The sequence below is a fragment of the Diceros bicornis genome, chromosome 9, assembly GCF_020826845.1.
Source record: "Diceros bicornis minor isolate mBicDic1 chromosome 9, mDicBic1.mat.cur, whole genome shotgun sequence".
Taxonomy (NCBI): domain Eukaryota; kingdom Metazoa; phylum Chordata; class Mammalia; order Perissodactyla; family Rhinocerotidae; genus Diceros; species Diceros bicornis.
In genome coordinates, this window is record NC_080748.1 from 77,851,677 (window position 1) to 77,871,459 (window position 19,783).

Here is a 19,783-nt window from a genome sequence, read left to right on the forward strand (position 1 = left end):
GCACCAACAGCGCACAAGGGTTCCCTTCTCACTACATCCTCACCAACACTTCTTTTTGATAATAGCTATTCTAGTAAGTGTGAGATACTATGTCATTGTGGTTTTGATTTGCATTTCCATGATGATTAATGATGTTGAGCATCTTTCCATGTACCTGTTGGCCATCCATGTCTTCTTTGGAAAAATGTCTGTTCAGATCTTCTGATCATTTTTTAATCAGATTGTTTGTTTTTTGCTAGTGAGTTGTATGAGTTCTTTATACATTTTGGATATTAGCCCCTTATCAGATATATGATTTGCAAACACTTTCTCCCATTCAGTAGGCTGCCTTTTCATCTTGTTGATGGTTTCCTTTGCTATGCACAAGCATTTTAATATGATGTAGTCCCACTTGTTTATTTTTGCTTTTGCTGCTTTTGCTGTTAATGTCAGATTCAAAAAATCACCACCCAGACCTATGTCAAGGAGCTTACCTCCTATGTTTTCTTCTAGGGGTTTTTCAGGTCTTACATTCAAATCTTTAATCCATTTTGAGTTAATTTTTGAGTATGGTGTAAGATAGTGGTCCAGTTTCATTCTTTGGAAAGTGGATGTCCAGTTTTCCCAACACCATTTATTGAAGAGGCTATCCTCTCCACATTGTATATTCTTGGCTCCTATGTTGTAAATTAATTGACCATACGTGCATGGGTTTATTTCTGGGATCTCTATTCTATTCTATTGATCTATATGTCTGTTTTTATGCCAATATCATACTTTTTCTTTTTTTTTTTTTTTTTTGCTGAGGAAGATTCACCCTGAACTAAAATCTGCTGCCAATCTTCCTCTTTTTTTTTTTTTCTTGGGGAAGATTAGCCCTAAGCTAACATCTGTGCCAATCTTCCTCTATTTTGTAGGTGGGTCACCACCACAGCCTGGCTGATGGGTGGTGTGGGTCCGTGCCCGGGATCTGAACCTGAGAAGCTGAGCCACCGAAGTGGAGCATGCCAAACCTAACCACAACACCCTGGGGCTGGCCTTGATACCATACTGTTTTAATTACTATAGCTTTGTAATATAGGTTGAAATCAGACAGTGTGATACTTCCAGCTTTGTTCTTCTTCCTCAAGATTGCTTTGGTAATCTAATTTTAATTTTAATTTGGCATCTAATCTTAATTTAAAATCATCTCAACAAAAGCTACTTGAAAGCCGTGAAAGGGACTGGTGCAGATATGAAATATTCTGGTTTTTAATTTCAAAATCACAAATTTAAAACAAAATATATAACTATTAATATTTTTGTATTGATCCTACTTCCTAACTATTTCTTTCTGTCCTCAAATTACTGTTAATATGAACCCTTCCTCAATGGCTTTCTTGGGTAAAAGATTCTAATGGTCTACAGGCTGGGTAAGCTCACAAACACCTAGGATTAAGCCATAAACTAAATGTCTAGCATCATCCATACCCATAAATACATCCAGCAGGCTTAGTGTTTGCCCTTCAACCTGAAAAAATTCAAACCTCTACTTAGTTAAAGGAATATTTCACTATTCAGCAGCTCAAAATATGGACATTTTGCCATAATGTAATATAGCAATTAGGAAATAAATATAATGCATATCACCTGACAATTGTTTTTTTGCAATTTTTAAAGTTCCCTGCAGCTTTTCTGGTATTAGCAGTACCAACTTCTATCATTTTCCTTAATTTTCTTGTAATTGTACATGGAGAGAGACAAGAATAGCTCCTAACAATAATATTTAAAAGTATTTCTACCAATTATAAAATTAAAAGGATACAAGAAAGAAAGGGTTGAAGATCTGTCTTACATTAAAACTGTAATAGTGAAAGGAAAAGCATAGTTAGGCAAAAACTGTTACCAAGATTCACAGAGATAAGGTCTCCTTCTGCTTTGGATAATAAAAATAAGAGAGGAAGATTACGATTCACAGAATAAGCTGATTGACTCTAATTTCCTTTCCTCAAGGTTCTCACAAATACATGTTAGTGGGCGCTCAAGAGGCTGGGCACACACACATAAGAAAGTGTGTGCATATCTGTGCCAATCCATATGACACAGCTGGGACTGTGACTCTGAAGTGGCATCTTTATAGGCAGAGGGTGTACATTTTAATTTTTTATTCTATGCTATGTTAACGCAACAACATTCAGACCTGCCTTTCACACTGTGCAGCTGTCTATTGCTTTTACCCTAATTTGCATAAAAATTTATTAAATTGCTTACTGAAATGACAGAATTCAGGTTTATGCTGCCAATTTGCTCCCACCACAGTGTGTCTACTACTGTTATCACCATCTAAAATGAACCTCTTCCCCTTCTTGCATGAATTATGCTTGCAGCGCTACAAATATCAGTCTTATAAACTGTGATCTCTAATGAGGATCCTAACTCTGAGTCAAAGAAACTGAAACTCGTGATTATAAGGCATTACTGGTTACATTTTTGTAACGTTTGAATAGCCATTAATAATTTAGTGCTCTTATTTTAATAAAAGTTATCTTCCTTAAAATATCATTTTATAAATTTCGTGGCATTCTTATGTATTAAGACATCCAAGAGACAAATAGTGACCCCCTAAAACACAATTCAAATTTAAACCAGAAAAGAGTAGAAAATCAAAATTCATTTCCAAAAGTGGTGCTCTTAGCAAACTGTTCCTTAATGTATCTCTCTGCTAAGCGACGGTCATCAAGGATTCCTAAAACATATGTGCACTACTAGAGCCAGAACAGCATCTTAGGATTCTTATATAAAAAAATGTGGTTCAAGTTACTGAAAAGTTCCTTATAGCCAAATAGCCTGGCACATTTTCAGTCCTTCCTAGTTGTGGTATTTCTCTAGAAAACATCATCTTGTGGTGAAATAAACTGCTACTAGGGATACCCACGTACTACTAACAACGTTGTTCCGTCCCCCATTTCAGAAGCATTCTCTAGTTGACTAATTTTTACCACATCCGGTCTGACTCCTCTGCCAGGCTTTTGGACTCCAAATTATGATTCCCCTAATCTTCTGAAATAAGATTCCACTAACATTCCCACAAATCCCCAAACATGTACCTCTCACTCAGCCTTTGACTCTCACTCACATTTCTCTAACTCTTGCCAAGAATATGCTTCTCTCTCCTGTCAGCTGAAGCATGCAATCAAAAGTCAGCTCAGGTCACACTTCTCTAAAAGATTTCCCTTTCTTCCCCATTCATCCTAGATGGCTCTCCCACAGCACTCCAGTTGGCGTTCAGCTGTTCAGGACTTCTTCTCATTTCCAGTAGTCTCTGTACATTTAGCTTAAGTACTTATGGGCCAAAGCCCAAATCCTCATAGAATGTTTTAAATCTCTCCCAGTAACTACCATGGACCTTACCACATAGTAGTTATTTCATAAATGCTGATAGGTTTATCGTGTAGAATTGTATATTGTCAATCTCCTCAAAACCTCAGGATCATTTTTTAGATAATTTCCAAGTAACAGATATTTTTCTATGGATTAAGTGCATCTTTGGAACAACAAGAATGGCAGTCCTAAGAGAAACAAAGAAGAAAAGGTGCTTTGCAGAAACAGATTTAAATGACGATTTATCCATGGGGTTTCTGCATGTCTTACAGCAGCCTTTGTCTCAGACTATCTTTGCAAAGATATTTGCATCACAAACAACCTTGGAATAGGGATAGTGCTTCCTCCCAGCTTAGAGGGCAGATTTGTTTCCCAACCAGAATAATAAAGAAAATGCCTCCCTGCTTGGCAAAGGTTGGACAGCTCTGCTAGAAGCTCCATAAAAGAAGCAGGAGTTCTTAAACTTGGAGTTCCTCAGCTGTGATATAAACCTCCTCTGTGTAAGCATCCACCTGGGCCACTCAGCATTGCCTCTGGGAGAGCTGGGGACACAGGAAATGAGAACATGAAGCCTGCTGTGCCCTGAGTAGTAAAGTCCTTTATCTCTGACCCAGGAGTCTCCTGTCTTCAGCCAGCATCTATGTAACTGGGGCAGGCTAACTGGTTAGTCTGCAAGCTGGGTCAACTCTTAAACCCTTTGTAGTTTCGGACAACTTCTGGATGTTAACTAAAAGTGAGTCGTTCAATTAGAAGTTTCTAGTTTACAAAAGAAAACAGAAGCTACCACAGCAAATTCTATACATTTAACATGCAATGACATAGATGAATCTCAGAAACAGTATGTTGAGTGAAAGAAGCAAACTGAAAAGCACGAAGATTTAATGTTACGAAGTTCTCCTACAGGCTAAGTAAGGTCAAATGAGAGAAATCAGAATGGTGGTTGCTTCTCAGAGAAGGCACAGTGGGAATTTAATTGCACTGGGAGGGAGTTTTCTGGGAAGATGAGAATGTTCTATATCTTGAGTGGGGTGGTGGTTACAAGGATATACACATTAGTCAAAAGACATCAAATGCTACAGTAAAGAGCCGGGCATTTTAACGTATGTAATTTACGCTCAATAAAAAAGCATTACAATTCTAAATATCTCAACACTGAATATGTTGCAGTCCCTTTTAGCTTTGGGTTATAACGATTCACGGAAACACTAAGACGATACTGGCCACTTTCACATACAGTTCTTGAGCATTGTCTTTAGAGAAGCAGCTGCAAGGCAGGGATTTAAGAGCATGCACTCTGGAGTAAGACTGCCCGGGTTTGTACCCAGATCTTTCAATTACTAGCTGGGTGCTGTCAGGTGACTTCCTTAACCTCTTCATGCCTGGGCTTCATCCTTTTTCAGATAAATATAACAAAAGTTCCTACCTGTGGTTCTGAGGACGAAATTAGGTAATACAGGCAAAGCAACTAGTACATAGGAAGCATTCTCTAAAGGTTAGTTGTTATAATTACTTACTTAGAGCATAGATAATAATACAGGATTCAAAATAATACAGAATATTTCTGTGGAAGTAGAAGACCAATATCCTTTTAAAAATCTACTAAGTTTAATGTACATTGATTAGTGTGACTATAAGGTACAATATTTATTTATAATAATACCCAAAAGTCATTTGATTATATAATCTAATAAAACAATAGATACATATCACGGTTTTGTACATGTTATTTGAAGCATAGAAAGAAAAAAACTAAGTCAAATGCTACTTTGCGTAAATGTTTCAAGTTCGGACAGATGTGTCTCATTTACTTTCTGACAGCTGTATTGTTAGCATTTGTTGCCTTCCTGCCCTAATGTAATGCATGTGAAAGTTGGAAATCCGATCGTATTGTAATCCTGACCTTGTCTGAAGAGTAAATTGATGATAGAACTTTCGAAAAACACGACCAGAGGAAATATGTTAAAGAACAAAATTTGGAGTATGATAGCAGAAACACAGGGAGAGTGGGGCAACGAGGTGAATTCTCAGTGATGGAAAAGCACTTTGCTAAAGCAAAGAGCGTGGGGTCAGAACAGAGCTGACCAGACTTCGTGGCCTGCCACACTCTATCTTTAGCATGCATGCCGCTGGTTAGCATCCCCATAAAAAGGCACGTGTGCCACAGATGTACCAGAGTCACCTTGGCACTCTGTTCTTTAAGATTATTCCCAAGATTTTAAAAGGAAATATGATTAGAAAAGAGAAAATAAACAATAAGGATGCAAAATCTCTATCCTTTTTTATTTTTTGATTTTTTATTTGTTACTGCATCATTAAAATATTTCTAACATTTAGTATCCATTCCATTAAAAGTATTTCCAATATTTTATATCCATTATTATATGTCTGACATATGAAGAATTTTATGTCACTTAACTGGCGTGAGTGGAAAATTTAAATGTAAAAGAAAAAATAATTAAGTTAATGATAAACGCAAATTCCTAGGAAACAAGTCGTCATTGGATATGTCATTGGATAATAAAGGAGGAAAGAACATACTGGGTTACTGTTTTCAATCTGCTCCACCAAGAAAATGTTGAGCAGAGTGATGGAGACTACTAAGTGTTTAGTTAGGAAACTGACTCAGGCCTCCTAGCAAACAGAGTCTTTTCTTTGCTTAAGAACTACAACACCTGGTGTACAACAGTAACACAACCAAAGAAGATGAGCTTCAGACTTTGAAATAAGCGGCTGTTTTAAAAAAAAAACAAAAACCTACAATTGTTTTAGCCTTTAAGCCTTCTTATTTTCACATTTCTACTTTTTTCAAGTACGACAATAATACACGATGTGCTCCACACAGGAAGTGGAAAGAATAGAGATTACAATCCCTCCCAAACTACATTTTATGTAAGAGGCAGCATTACAGAAGAAGTTACCACACACTTCAGTGATCCACTGTAATTCTGCAGACAACCAAATGACACAGGAGAAAAAAGGCGTTTTAATTACAACTACATTCGTTTCTATTTAAAAGCAGGTGCGCATACTTACATATGTAAATTCAATGCCGTTCACACTCCCTTCTCTTTTCTTGCCAGACCTGAATAGTTAATCTGAAAACTTGGCTTTTAACTGCACTATTTGAATCCTCAAACCGAACAAACTATTGTGCACAAAAACATCTACTGTTGACAAAGAATTGTATATAATCATAAAAAAATGTTTTGACATCTTTATCGTAAAGCTTTTTTTTTTGGCCATCCCTAAGGACTTTCAGGTTTGAAGTCATCAAAATGAACTCTATCCCAGAGCAACTCTCCTAGAACTGCCTATTTAAATTTTGATCTAGAACCAGAAACTTGTCAAAGTTTTCTGTTTGTTATTAAGAACTAACACAGCCCCTTGAATATGAACAGTCTGAAGAGACCCAAGTTTTTCCTCCACGTTTCAAGCAGATGGGAGTACCGGCAAGTGGTCAGTGGATCAGGATCAACAGTTGTCCAAATCGAAAACCTGTGGTCAGAACATTCTGGACTCCACCCTCTCCTTCTTTCCAAAATTCAAACTGGTCACTGAGATAGATGGACTCCACTTCCTCTCCAGGCCCTGTCACTGCCTTATTTTGGACCTCACCACTTCTACTTCAATTGCTTCCTCTGTGGCCTTTCTACCTTTAATCTTACTCCACTCAAAGCTATTTTCCACACTGTAGCCCTAATGATTATCTAAAGGGTAATGCTGACCATGTCACAGAACAGAACATATAAGCTGTTCTTGACTATTGATAAAGCTAATTTGTATATCAGGACCCACAAAATGGAAGCTGCCCTAGTAGCCCGGCCTACGTCACAAATCTAAACCTAAATCAGCCTGCACTTATGGGAAACACCTGTCAAGGACACCTAACACACACCAATCACAATCCTCCATCTCAGCTTTAGCTGATCTTAGCCTAGACAATAGGACCTGCTGGCCATGTAAGGAAATCCCCGACCTCCTAGCCAATCCTGCCCCATTTCCACGTTGCCTCTCCTAAGGCTCCGTGAAACTCACTCTTGCCCCAAATCCCTCTGGAAGAGTGCCCCACTGCTTGTGAGGCACTGTGTTCCTCCAACCCAAGGATAGTTTTCCTTCAATAAAGGACATCACACTCGTCACTAAATTGTTTTAGTTTTGTCAATTGACAGTTTTGGCGATGAGATGGGACCCGAACTAGGTGCTGAAGATACTAAGGACGGCTCCCAGATGCAGGTGAAGGTACCCACAGAGCCCTTTTGGTTCGTTGCCACTGCGGCTGCTCTCTGGGATCTCCTGTGAGCTTCTCTCAGCTTCAGCTCTGCTTATTTCACATTCTGAGCTCTTTGAGTTTGTTTACCCTAATTCTTCTGGGTGAAAAACTGGGGTGTGAGAGGCTACAGATTTTCACAGTGAGACTTAGTGGGCCATAGCATTTGGGTTTGCGGTCGACCTCATCTACAAGGTAAGTGCCTGCAGGAGGCCCTTACAAGTCTCAGACACTGTGCACAGGCAGCCAGAAACAGTAAGTCTGGTTGAATTAGGGAGAATTATTTCAAGGGAAAATAATGGGTACCCCTCCATCTAAAGAAAGCAAGACAGCAAGACAGCAGCCAGTAGGAGATTCACAAAGCCTCGAGGTAAGCCCACAACAGAAACTACTAGGGCACTTGAGAAAACAAATTAAGACAAGAAATTTGGGCTTTTCTGACCAATGGCACATCAAAACCCCAGTAGGCACAAGTCAAACTATTAAAAGCCGTTAGGGCATCTGCCACTATAAAGAAATTTTCTCAGGAAAGGAATAATAGATCTATTGCTAATGGGAATGTCAGGAGAGAAAGCCACAGAATTGATGGGCAGGGGTCAAGCACCTAAAGGCTGTTAGAGCACTCACCACCTAACTCGAAGACTCCTGTGCTAGGATAAGTCGGTCACAGAACAGGTTAGATCTACACTAGGTCACCCACCAACCTCAAGAAAAATTCCATGCGATGAGGTGCACTGTAAAACACCACAAAGTCTCCAACCCAGCAGCACATCCCTCTAAGGTATTAATTTGGCTCCAAGAAACCCAAGGCTTAGCTAAAGAAATGGGATCCTCCAGTTTCAAAGAATTAAGCGTGCCACCTGCTAATTTTATGTCTAAGAACCGTGGTTCCAGAAGCTGTAGATATCTACAAAAAGGGCAAAATCTTCTAAGACAACCTAGAATTACAATGGCCATTATAGGAACGTTCCAATTAGACAAGATCATTCATTTAAGAAGTGCACTTAAAAGTAAGGATTCCCAAATCAAACAAACTGAATGGGATACCTCTTTTAATTGGCATGCAGAAGCCTCCAACGGGCTTCAAGTTTCCAAAATAGCTTCACTGAAAGATTCATTGCAAAAAGTTACTGAAAAATTAAGGATACAAGAGGTACCTAAAACAAAAGACTTTAAGACTGACATGACCTCTACTATTCCCCTCTATCCTCCTTTACCTCAGTACTCACAGTCTAATAATTATCTAAATTGCCTTCCACTCTGAATAGACTACAAGACTGTAAATAAAAGTCTACCATAGATGCCCCCATATCTACCCTTGAAGGAGGCCCCCACATGGGCCCCTCTCAGGGTACACAGGATTCCGAGGGATTCTCTGCTAAACCACTACCAGTTACCCCCTTAAATAGCCAAGGAGAAACTAAAATTAAAGTTAATGAAAAACCCTGCCAAATGCTGGTAGATACCAGAGCTAAACTCTCTACTTTAAACCTCCCTCACTCAGGACTCTCTAGATGTGATCCTGGGAAAACTGGCAGAAGCCGGCAAAGGCTGAGAATTCTTCCAGAGTCAACTCTCCTCGATCTCTGTCTGTAGTGCCCAGTTGAGAGAGGAAAGTAAAATTTCATGTTGTCCCTTCCTTTCCAAGACCACAGGTTGTTGATTCTTTCCATCCAAGTGACAGCTATCGCCTTGTTGTTTGTTTCATTTTGTGTCCTGAGAACTTGGCTTGGCAAACATCAGGTAGGGAGCCCTCGAATATGGCTGGACAGAAATGTGGGTTGCACTCCATTTGCACCTTGTGTCCTACCAATTGCCGCCAGGCCTCAGGGGAATTGTCTAAGTCCTTCTTTCTTTTGAGAGTGGCTCTGGATCTTGGGAGGATAGTATCTTTTGCACCTTCTTTGGGGACACCTCTTGCATCCAACGGATTGTTCAATACTGCCAGGAATATTTATTGTTTGTCGGGACTGAAATCTGACAAGATATTTGAAAGGATTTTTTTTTTAACTGGCTCTATGGTTAAAACTTGGCCAAGTTGGAAGCTGATATTCAGAGCCTGATAGGAACTTTTTTTTTAGGCCTTCTCTCCTAAGCTAAATGAAACCATGTACCCAAAGAAAAAGAAAAACATTCCAAAGACAAGTAGCTCTAAATCTAGAACACAGGAATCTTTTGATTTCCATTTTAGTTGAAGATCTTTTCCCTGATCTAAAGAAGCAAACAGAAGATAATCTAGATGGATGGGTGGTCAGCCCTTTGATGTCAAACAGGTTGCAACCCAACTCTTTTTTTGTGAGGAAGATCAGCCCTGAGCTAACATCCATGCCAATCCTCCTCTTTTTGCTGAGGAAGACCGGCCCTGAGCTAACATCTATTGCCAATCCTCTTCCTTTTTTTCCCTTTTTCTCCCCAAGGCCCCAGTAGATAGTTGTATGCCGTAGGAGCACACCCTCCTAGGTGCTGTATGTGGGACGCCATCTCAGCATGGCCGGAGAAGCGGTGCGTCGCGCGCGCCCGGGATCCGAACCTGGGCCTCCAGTAGCGGAGCGGGGGCACTTAACCGCTAAACCACTGGGCCGGCCCCGCAACCCAATTCTTTGGGGAATTAAAAACAACCGTCCTTGTCTCATAATTTGAGTCTTTAGTAGAACAGAAATGCAACTCGAAGCAATTCCAAGCCCATCTATCCTTTTTAGCAATCCCAAAACCTCCCCTAGTCACCTATAAAGGCTTGTAGGTATTGTAAAATTCTGGATTTAGGAAACAAGAGTCCTTCTTGGAGGAACTTGCACTCTTGCCCTGTGGCTTTGAGATGTAAATGTTCTACCCAGTCTTCTCCAGGAACTGAGGGCCATTTCTCTGAAACGCAAACTTCAGGGAGGTAATTCTTAACATAAAAAAAAAAAGAGAGAAAGACTATTTGGAAACTAGGCCAACAAAAAATCTTTAAAAAGTTTAAAGCCATCTGAGCACATAACCTTAACTTATCCCATCTGCCAGAAACAAAATTTGGATTCAGCTGTTCTTTTATAAACTAGTGAGTTTTGCATTATCGTACCCTCAAAATAGTCTTTTTCAATTTCTAAATTTACAATGAAGCTTTTAAAAAAAAGATTCAAAATGCTTTTGATTTTTCCCAACAGCCCAAAGATGACACAAGGAAAAACAAACCAGGGCAGATAGACTCCTCACCCAAAAACGTTTAAAGACTATAGGAAAAGACATGGGGGAATGTAACGGATATAATGGAATGCTTATGTCTTTCAGCACAGCCAGCAACTCCCTAAGATCCGTGAAGAGCTCTTGGTAGTGTCACCAGTGAAAAACGAAGAGTTTCTTCTCTCAGGGCTCAAAGCTGTTTGTGCCTACAATTCAAACCCGGCTCCGGGAATAGTCACTTCCTCCACTATGAAGGAGTTGCCACACCTCTAAAATGAGCAGGTCGTTCCTGGTCCCTAAGGTGGCCCTGCCTCTCTGACAGTCTGATATTAGAACACAGATATACTCAACACAGTCCGGGAGAGACACAGGGAAGACGGAAAAGTTCATCTAAGAGTTCGGATTGGACGGAAAGCTCCAGATGCCTAGAACATCAGAGCTCGGGCTGACCTGAGACTACCCTAACCACTGCCCTTCGCACTGCCACTGAGGCCCACACAAGAGCCAGCCCGGGGCTGCCAGCAGCCAGCGGCCAAGCTGAAGCCACGGCTCGGCTCGTCCTCTCCAGTCCTGAGCTTGGCGCAATCACTAGGGAGCCAGCTCCTTCCTCCCGCCCAGTCCCTTCCCTCTAAGCCCGGGAGCGCCTCGGGGGGGCGGGCAGGTGGCGGCGGCCACCAGCGGCCTGGGACCAAGCTCTGTCGCCGCCCTTCGGCCCGGGAACGCACGGGGGCGCCTCTCCGTGCAAGCCGGTCTGGCGGCCCGCAAACAGGCGCCGGCTCGGGGGTCCCGCGCGAATCGCGCGCCTGGCCGCACCAGCACCGCGGCTTCCGGCCACGTGGTTTCTATAGCAACGGCTGCGCCGGCAGCCGAGCCCCCAGAGACGCCCCCAGGGTCAGAGGTCATCTCTGTGGCAACGGACACTTCCCGCGCTACGGCGGCGCGGACGGGACCGCTTCCGCCGCATTGCGCTGCGGGGCGCCCGGCGCTCGGAGGCCGTGAGCGCGCGGCGGCCGGTCCCGGGGGCTCTGGCCGCGGGTCGCACCCGGAGGAGGACGGCGCCACGCCTGCGTGCCCTCTCTTTTCGGGCCTCAGTTAGGCGGACTCCGGACCCGGCCTTGACCAGATCATCAAGGGGCCCGACTCCTGGGAGCAGATCGGAGCCGCCGAGGTGGCCGGCTCGCGGCTTGCAGAAACAGACAGTGACACGCCGCTCTGGAAGGCAGGGCTCTGCCCCAGCCGTGCGTTCTGCCAGACCTCCTCGTCCCTGCCGCCTCCCGGCCCGAGGCCCCAGCCGCCCCAGCGGCCCCGCGCCCTCCACCTTCGACAGTGGCCCCTGAAAGGAGGAAGCTCAATAGATCAGTGTGGCTGTGGACAGTGCAGGGGGCTCCCAAGTTGGAAGATGACTGCTTTAAAACTGAAAAGAACAAAATATAAAGGGAGGGGGGACCCCCTTTCAAAGCAACTGGAACTAGAGGCTCTTTGGGTGCTGTCTCCTCAAGAACAAAAACATGCCCCAAAGGAGGGTCCTAGTCACCGTCTTCAGAGAAAGGAGTTCAAAAAAGAGAAGAGGAATAATTCTCTCAACTGTGTTGCCGAATGTCTTCCTTTTTAAGGACAAGAAAATTAGAGACTAGAAAAGAAAATGAAGGGAGCTCTTGCAGAGGGGACCGAGTGGCGCCCTAACATTTGCTATTGAAAGGCTGCGAGTGCCAGAAGGGGAGAATGCCATTAGCTCCCGAGCTTGTATTTTGAGGAAGGCCTCAAGTTTTGAGAGTTAGAATGAAGGTGTTATAAAATGTGGGCCTAGGGAATGTTTGCAAACCGTGTTTCTGGATGCCCTGTCATGGCGGATGAAGAGCAAGAATGCTACTAACAGCTTTCTTCCTTCTTCCTTTTTCTGATTTACCATTTAGAAGCCAAAATCTTGGTTGGCTCTGTTGGAATGGAGTAAGTGTTAAGTGAACTTAAGTAAAATTTATGATACTGCTAGTTGTAGTCCCATAGTTAACTTTCTCAGAGAACCCTATTTTTCACTATTAATTCATTTAATAAAAATGTATTGAAAACCTGCTATGTGTCGCAACCAGAGTTTTTGTCAGGGGTCAATGATAAAGGCAATAGAGCCCAACAATTGTTGGGTGACTTTCTTAGTGTTAGTAGATTACATGAACAAAAACTTCAGTGTTCCCTATGAAGCATTATGCCTCCTCTGCCTTCATGTTTAGGAAGGCCCTAAGAATCCTCCTTTCAACTTCCCTTCATCATCCTACCTTTTACATTTGACCAAAGCATAAAATTGGTTTGTAGCAACTAGGGAAATATGCAGGAAAAACATCAGGACATACTTGGTCCTTAAAAGGCAGAATAGCAAAAATGTCAGTGCATCACTAGAGGCATACAGAGGAACTGAGAAGTCTCCCTCAGAAAATTCCCTGCCCTTCAGTGCTCAGGTTCAACTCTTATAACTAAATCTGGTCTGTAGTACACAAACTAAAACCCTAAAGAATACCACACAGACTCTGGTGCTGGGCGGGTAGATGTGTCAGTAGGTATTTCTCTCTGACCCACAGTCCCTCCTGGAGATGGTACTAAGTTGGGCTCAGAGGTTTTATTAAGAATATAGGCACAAGGCAGCATCTTTTTTAAAACTTAGAGGAGCTTCAAATATACCGTTCAAACATCCCAACTAAGGCATAAGAAACTATTTTGAATAAATGCTTCCATTTTGAGACATCTATACAGTATTTATAGAAAGCTTATGAGTCAATTGAGTGAGTTATGATGCCAGAATGTGCAAAGGAGCGAAAACTTTGGTGGTTGTCCTTGTTACCATATGTATAAAAACACTGCACAAGAGTCCCCAGTGTTTGTGTTGGTAAAATATGGAAGACTGGATTTGAACGTTTTTAAAGGAATGGTTCCGTGTGGGAAATGTGAAATATAGTATAGAATTAGCTTTAGCACCTTCTGAAAGCAATGCATCATTTGAGTGAATGTTCCCAGTTATGGTTGCTGTCTAAGATGAGAACAGGCTGGATATGGGTACAGCCACGGTCATTTTCATCGTTAAAACCAAGTTTAGATGATCATGCATTGGATTTTACACTTGTTAACTTGGATATAAATCTCAAAAAAGAAAAACCCACTCTCCCAACAAGTCAATACTTAGAAGCCTATCTAAAATGCCATCCTTTGATTCACGGAGTGGTACTGCTCTGCAAACCTCATTTTGCTATTTTAGTAACTAAAGCTTCCTGGATGGAGTCCAAGTCTAGCTCGTATGACATGGAATCCCACACTAAAGGCAAACATGCTAGAAGGAGAAGAACCTTACACCTGTTTGGCGGTCCAGCCATGCAGTCTGAATTTGATGTCTCCATTTGATGTATACTCAGTGTTTAGAGATACAGAGGTTGGGGCCATTTGTGGCTCACCCAGCTCTACAGGAACCCAGGATTAGTCGGCAGGCTGAGAAGGAAAAGGAGTAAAAAATGCTTACTCTCTTTTTTCTTCCTTCTCTCCCTGTTTTCTCACTTCTAAACGCCATGACAGCCCTAGACGTAAAGCAAGTAGCTTTAAAAGAATAAGGTATATTTAAATGAGTAATAGTGGCATACCAGGTGTTTTGGCACCTAAAACAGCTTAGTGAAAGCCTTAAAAGCAGAGCTGAAAGACACCAAAACAAGTAGGAAATACAAAGTGACAATGAATTCTACCAAGCCGTGCTCATTACATCTGAAAGTGGCAGAGAGGGAGACTGAGTTCAGAAAAGGAAACACTCAAGGCCATGAGTTTGTGAGATTTTCTAAATGCGCTCAGTCTAGGGCATCTGCTTCATACCCTCCTTGCCACGGGCGCTGATACTCAATAAGATTGTCTTTGATTACAATGTATCTTAAAATCTGTGCTTTCCAAAATCCTATCAAGCCTTGGAAGTTTGGGGGTCTTGCGTGTGTGGTTGAGTAGGTGTACGTATTCGAGGGTCTGTGCCTTCCTTTGCTTGTTGTCCATCACGTGTCTGAAGGGATATCCATGACATGACCTTAGTGTTTAACTTCGTGGACTGAAAGACTCCAACCACGTTTCTTTCCTTAGTAGCCAACGCTCTAAGTTCAGTGACCTAAATTATTTCCCAAACTGGCCTGTGATACACATTGGTCTGTCCAAACTATCATTACTTGTTTAAAGAAACATATCAAGCCCTCCTCCAGGCAAAATGAGTGCCTTGGACTTAGTATTCCCTATTTAATGATTTGCCTAAAATATAGTCACCTTGCATGACTCATACAGTGAAAGTTGAAGCAGGTAACAGTTATTCTAAACATATAGCTGTTGCTCTACTAAGAAAGTAGGGGAAAGAAAGTAGGGGAAAAAAACAACTACAAAAAAACTATTTAATTAGCAGTTCTTATTTAATACTAATTAATAACTTTTGGGTAGATATATAACTTTGCCCTTAAGTTTACTACTCTATTATCTGCTTATTTTCACTCCAGGTTGATTGTATAGCAGTGCTCTGAAATTCCTCTCAGGAACCCTTGACCAAACCACCCACACTTGTTGATAATTTAAAGAATTGGGAATAATCAGTAAATTATTTTATAACTTGCAAAGATTGGGAAGAAAATTATTCTAATAAGAAGTCTTTACACCAAACTCATGATCCTAGTACTGGTACTTGGCAGTATTCTGCCAAGCTTCTTAGTTTGAAACCAGTTAATTGTCTTCTTTTTAGATTTATGATAACATAATAGGTAGTAGTCAATCTGTTCTTTTTGGTTTTAGCAGTTAAGAGGATTTTAGTCTTTGTTTTATTTTAATTACCCAATTAACTTCTTAGTTGTACTGCTATCTTGGGATCAAAAACCTGCAAATGATTTTAGGCTTCATGTTAATAGCAGAAAGAGAATAGAACTCATCAACTACAATCCTGAAAGGGAATGGCTAAGCATAGGTTTGATTCAAGTTCGAAAGGCAAAAACTTTTAGAAGGTGAGATAGTGTGACACATTAATGTCCCATTTTTAAAATAATTTACAGAATGCTCCAGCTCCCAGGTTGGAACTCTCACCCCTGGCAATCTCAGACTAAACTCTCCTATTAGAATAGTTGGTGGTGGTAGCACACTTTGAGTTAACCCATCAATTCACACCCAAGTACTTTAGTATTCATAAGCTGCAAAATAAATTGCTCTAAAAATAATTTGTCATTTGTTTGACACCTTCCAAAACGCCTTGGAAGGAAAAAAAAATCTGCTTTATTCCAGAGAGATGAAAGTGGGTGGGGTGGGGGAGGTGTGATAAAAAGATCTTGAATCATGTATGGGGGAAATTAGTGTTTCCAGTAAAATTGTTTACAAAAAAAATTATAAAGGCCAGTAAGGAAACATTGTTCTGAGACAAGTTATTTCCCACTCTCCCGTACTACGGAGGGACTGACTTCAAGGTCCCTAGGCAAATGGCTGAGTCTAAAAACATGCTTTTACAGTATTCTTTTCTCAGAAGGGAGCTCAATCTTTTCACAGAAGGACACAAGAAGGCTTCAAAAACCAGCGTTTTTACTGTGTGAGGGAGTGACCTCTCCCCTCCCAGCTGCAGCCCCGGGCTTGTCCCACTTTGGGAAGTCTTGCAAAAAGGGTCTTCACACGAACTTGTGAGACAGCAGTGTTGCGGATCTAGGGATGACCCAGACACCAGCGAGGGCTGGGCTTGCTGCCGGGGGTGGGGTACGCCTCACGGCTGAACTGGAAATGCGGGTGGTAGGGTGACAGCACTGCTTTCTCCTTGGGTAGTTCTCAGGATGGTGGTACCATTTCAGAGTTGCTAAACGCTGAGGACTTAGAGAGAGAAGGGTAAAGGACAGGGGACGGAGGAGGGGTGGGCGGGAAGGAAGAGACGGGGACCGTCAGCAGCTGGAGCACAGGGATGAGGATTCCAGGACAGAGGCACGGGGCTCACTGCAGCACCGCGCCCGCGGGCAGCCTCCCAGAGGCGCCTCCCAGAGCCTCCACAGCCGCCCAGACGTCCCAGCTGGGGCCAGCCGCCCGGCGGCCTCCGCCCGCGCGCGAGCATCTGCCCTCTTGGACAGTCTGACAACTCGCAGTTCCCCTCCTGTGGCAGCAGCGGGGGCGCGCACCCACCGCCTCCATCCCCGCCCACCCGCTCCTCCCCCCGCTTGCTCCGACTCCCGCAGGCGCCAGCCCCCTCGGAGCGCGCCGCGCCGGCCACGCTGCATTTGCAAGGCTCGGAGGCAGCAGCCACTTGCTGCCCAGCCGCTGGGGTTCCGGGTGCCACCGCGGGCCCGGGGGAAGCTCGGGGTGTCAGGGCGGCCGCGGGGAGCCATGATCTACTACACCGCAGTGCCAGCGTCAGGAGCTTCCAGCTACCGGGCTGCCACTGAAGGACTGCCCGGCCCCCGCCCCCGCCCCTGCCCCCCAGGGCGGCCCCAGACACAAAAACCGGGCCCCGGATCCCTCCCCAGCCTGAACCGAGCCTGGGGGAGCCACGCGCCCCCGCTGCCAGCGTGCGCTGCTCGCTGCTCCCGGACCCGCGGCGCCCAGCTTCCTTGCCGGCGTGCCGCTGCCACCACGCAGCCCTCCGGCCTGGCCTCCCCGGGTTGCTCGCCCACAGCTCCGCGGCCGCCCCGAAACGCCTCAGATTGAGATACTGGGAAGTGAACCCGGGGAACCCGACTCCCCGAATCACCTATATTTGCATATCTTATGTAATGTACTGCAAGTTTCCCAGTTGGAGCCCTTTGGAATGGGGGCGCACGATTGCCAGGAGGCTGAAGCAGGGACCCACCGCCCGGCGCTTCCTACCCCTGGGACCCGGACGCAGGGCTTTGATACTGCTTTTTAAAAGGGGGGGTTAAATTACATATATTAGAGGGACGGGCTCATCTCTCGGTCTGGGGTTCCCCCCCCCCCCAGGCAGAAGCCCTGCTCGAGCATTCCCAGCGGCAGGAGGTGTCGGAGGCAGACGGGGGAATGAGTTAACACTCGGGCACCGGGAGCGAGGCGGGGGAGGGAGGCGGGGGCTGACGGAGAAGCGGGGCTGCGAGGGAGGGGGCCTCTTCTACTTTGGCAAAGGTGATGGGGTGGCGAATATTGTGCAAGCTAATCAGAAAGTCTAGAGCAGGTTCTCGGCACCGATCTACGTCCCCGAACCTGCAGCAGAAGTAAGGAGAGCTCGCGGGTGTTTTTTTTTTCTGGCAACTACCGAAGCTTCAGCTGCCTCGGGCAAAACCTTAAGCCATAGCCCTTCAGTATGCCACCAAACACAGGCAACCCAATATATTAAAAAAAAAAAAAAAAGTTTACTCCTCCCTCCTAGTGATGGGTTGTGTCACGGCCAAGAGAAGCCGATAATGGTATTCGGGCTCACAGACGCGGATCCAGCAGTTAACTTGTTTATCCATGCAACACCTCTATATGCAACACCGTCCTGGTTCCTTCTGTTTCCCCTGCCTTCCTGCATAGCAGAACTGCAGATCTAGCTCACTGAGCAACAGACAGGTTATTATGAGGAAAAACATAACATGATGCATGTTTTGCTTACCAGTTGGGTTCTTGTTTTTCTTAAGACTCTTGCCACAAAGACACTGCAGCATATGCGTTCCTTTGCTGAAAATGTTCCAAAGAAACCACATTGATTTGGGCGAAAAGCAATCCAGCAGCTTAGACACCCTGAGAAAGAAGAGATCCTTGTGGTTGCATAATAATAATTTGAAATCAGTTCTCCTGAAGAGGGGCACCGGTTTTACCATAGGAAAAACGATAATATTCCGGATCTTCTCCCAGTTTTTTCCCCTCACGTGGTATATTTCTTTGAGACTTCTCAGTGATGGTTTTTTTTCGGCCAGGGTGAATGATTTATCCCCTCGATCACTGGATTATTACCAAAGGGTTGGGAAAAAAATCCTTTTTCAGCATCAAGCCAAACAAAAAAGCAAAGAAATCCCAACTGAGACAAGAACTAATCAGGGAGAACAGTAATGCACAAAAGATCCGCAAAGAGAAAACCATAGCCTTTTAGTTGATCGCTATGAGGATGGGTGGGTCTGCAGAAGGCAAAGCAGGATTCATCTCACTGAGAGAAGACTGCCATTGTGTAGCCCCTAGGAGAGAAGGAAAAAAAAAAAAAAAAAGAAAAGAAAGAAAGAAAGAAAAAAAAAAAAACCACCAGCACACACACTCACACACCAATACCACCTCCGAGATCGAGTCTGACAGCGGACGACACAGCCTCCCTTCTCCCAGTGTCGATTTTTTTTTTATAATCAATCGCCAGTGCTCAGGGGATCGGATTGACCCTGCAGTTCTCAATCACCACGAAGAAAAGATGCAAATCTAGGTGCCCCCTCCCCTTGCCAGGCTGGTGGTAGGTAGAGAGCGCCACAGATCCCCTTCCTCCTTCCTCTCACTCTCCCAGTTTCCAAGAACGGTGAGCATGAGGAAGATCTCCCCTCCGGATTCCTCGCCCAGCCTCGGATGTGAGTTACAGGCATTAGAGGGAGGAGGAGGAGGAGTTGAAGTTTGCATTGAAAAGACTGGCTTTCCATGACGTAGCCACGTGCTTTCAGACTCGTCACCAGTGAGATGCTTCAACCCGCCCCGGGAGGGCAGTGTCACTGCAGTCTCTCCGCTAGTTCCCTTCTTGAAGTCCCCACCGCCGGCACCCAGCCCCAACGTTAGACCCTCTGCCTCCTCTGCCCAGCATGAGTCGGCTTGCTGATTGCTCTTGGAGCCATGTAACAGAGGCTTCCGCTAAAATTGAATTTTGAAAAGGAAAATTAACAATTCTAATTAGTAAACCTTGGAAAATACAGGAGAGGGTAGGTTTAAAGAGAAACTATAGTTTAATACCACTCCTCACAGCCAAAATTAGTTCCACCTTACATTTTCAAAAGCAGCATCTCAAGCTTCCAAAACATTAAGGAAAACTCAAGTTCCTCTAGTTCTCATTATTTGAATCCTATTTACAGTACTGCTTGAAAAATATAAACTAGGCATATG

At 43.8% G+C, this 19,783-nt stretch overlaps 1 protein-coding gene across 1 annotated transcript in view; it reads right to left on the bottom strand.

The window, feature by feature from the left end:
• Positions 1–18,950, bottom strand: part of FGF14 (fibroblast growth factor 14) — a 599,635-nt gene extending 580,685 nt beyond the window's left edge. Inside the window, exon 1 of the mRNA XM_058548441.1 lies at positions 18,327–18,950. Within this exon, the coding sequence (XP_058404424.1) occupies positions 18,327–18,534 (208 nt within the window). The 5' untranslated portion in view covers positions 18,535–18,950. The remainder of the gene's footprint in view (positions 1–18,326) is intronic.
• Positions 18,951–19,783: the final 833 nt, after the last annotated feature.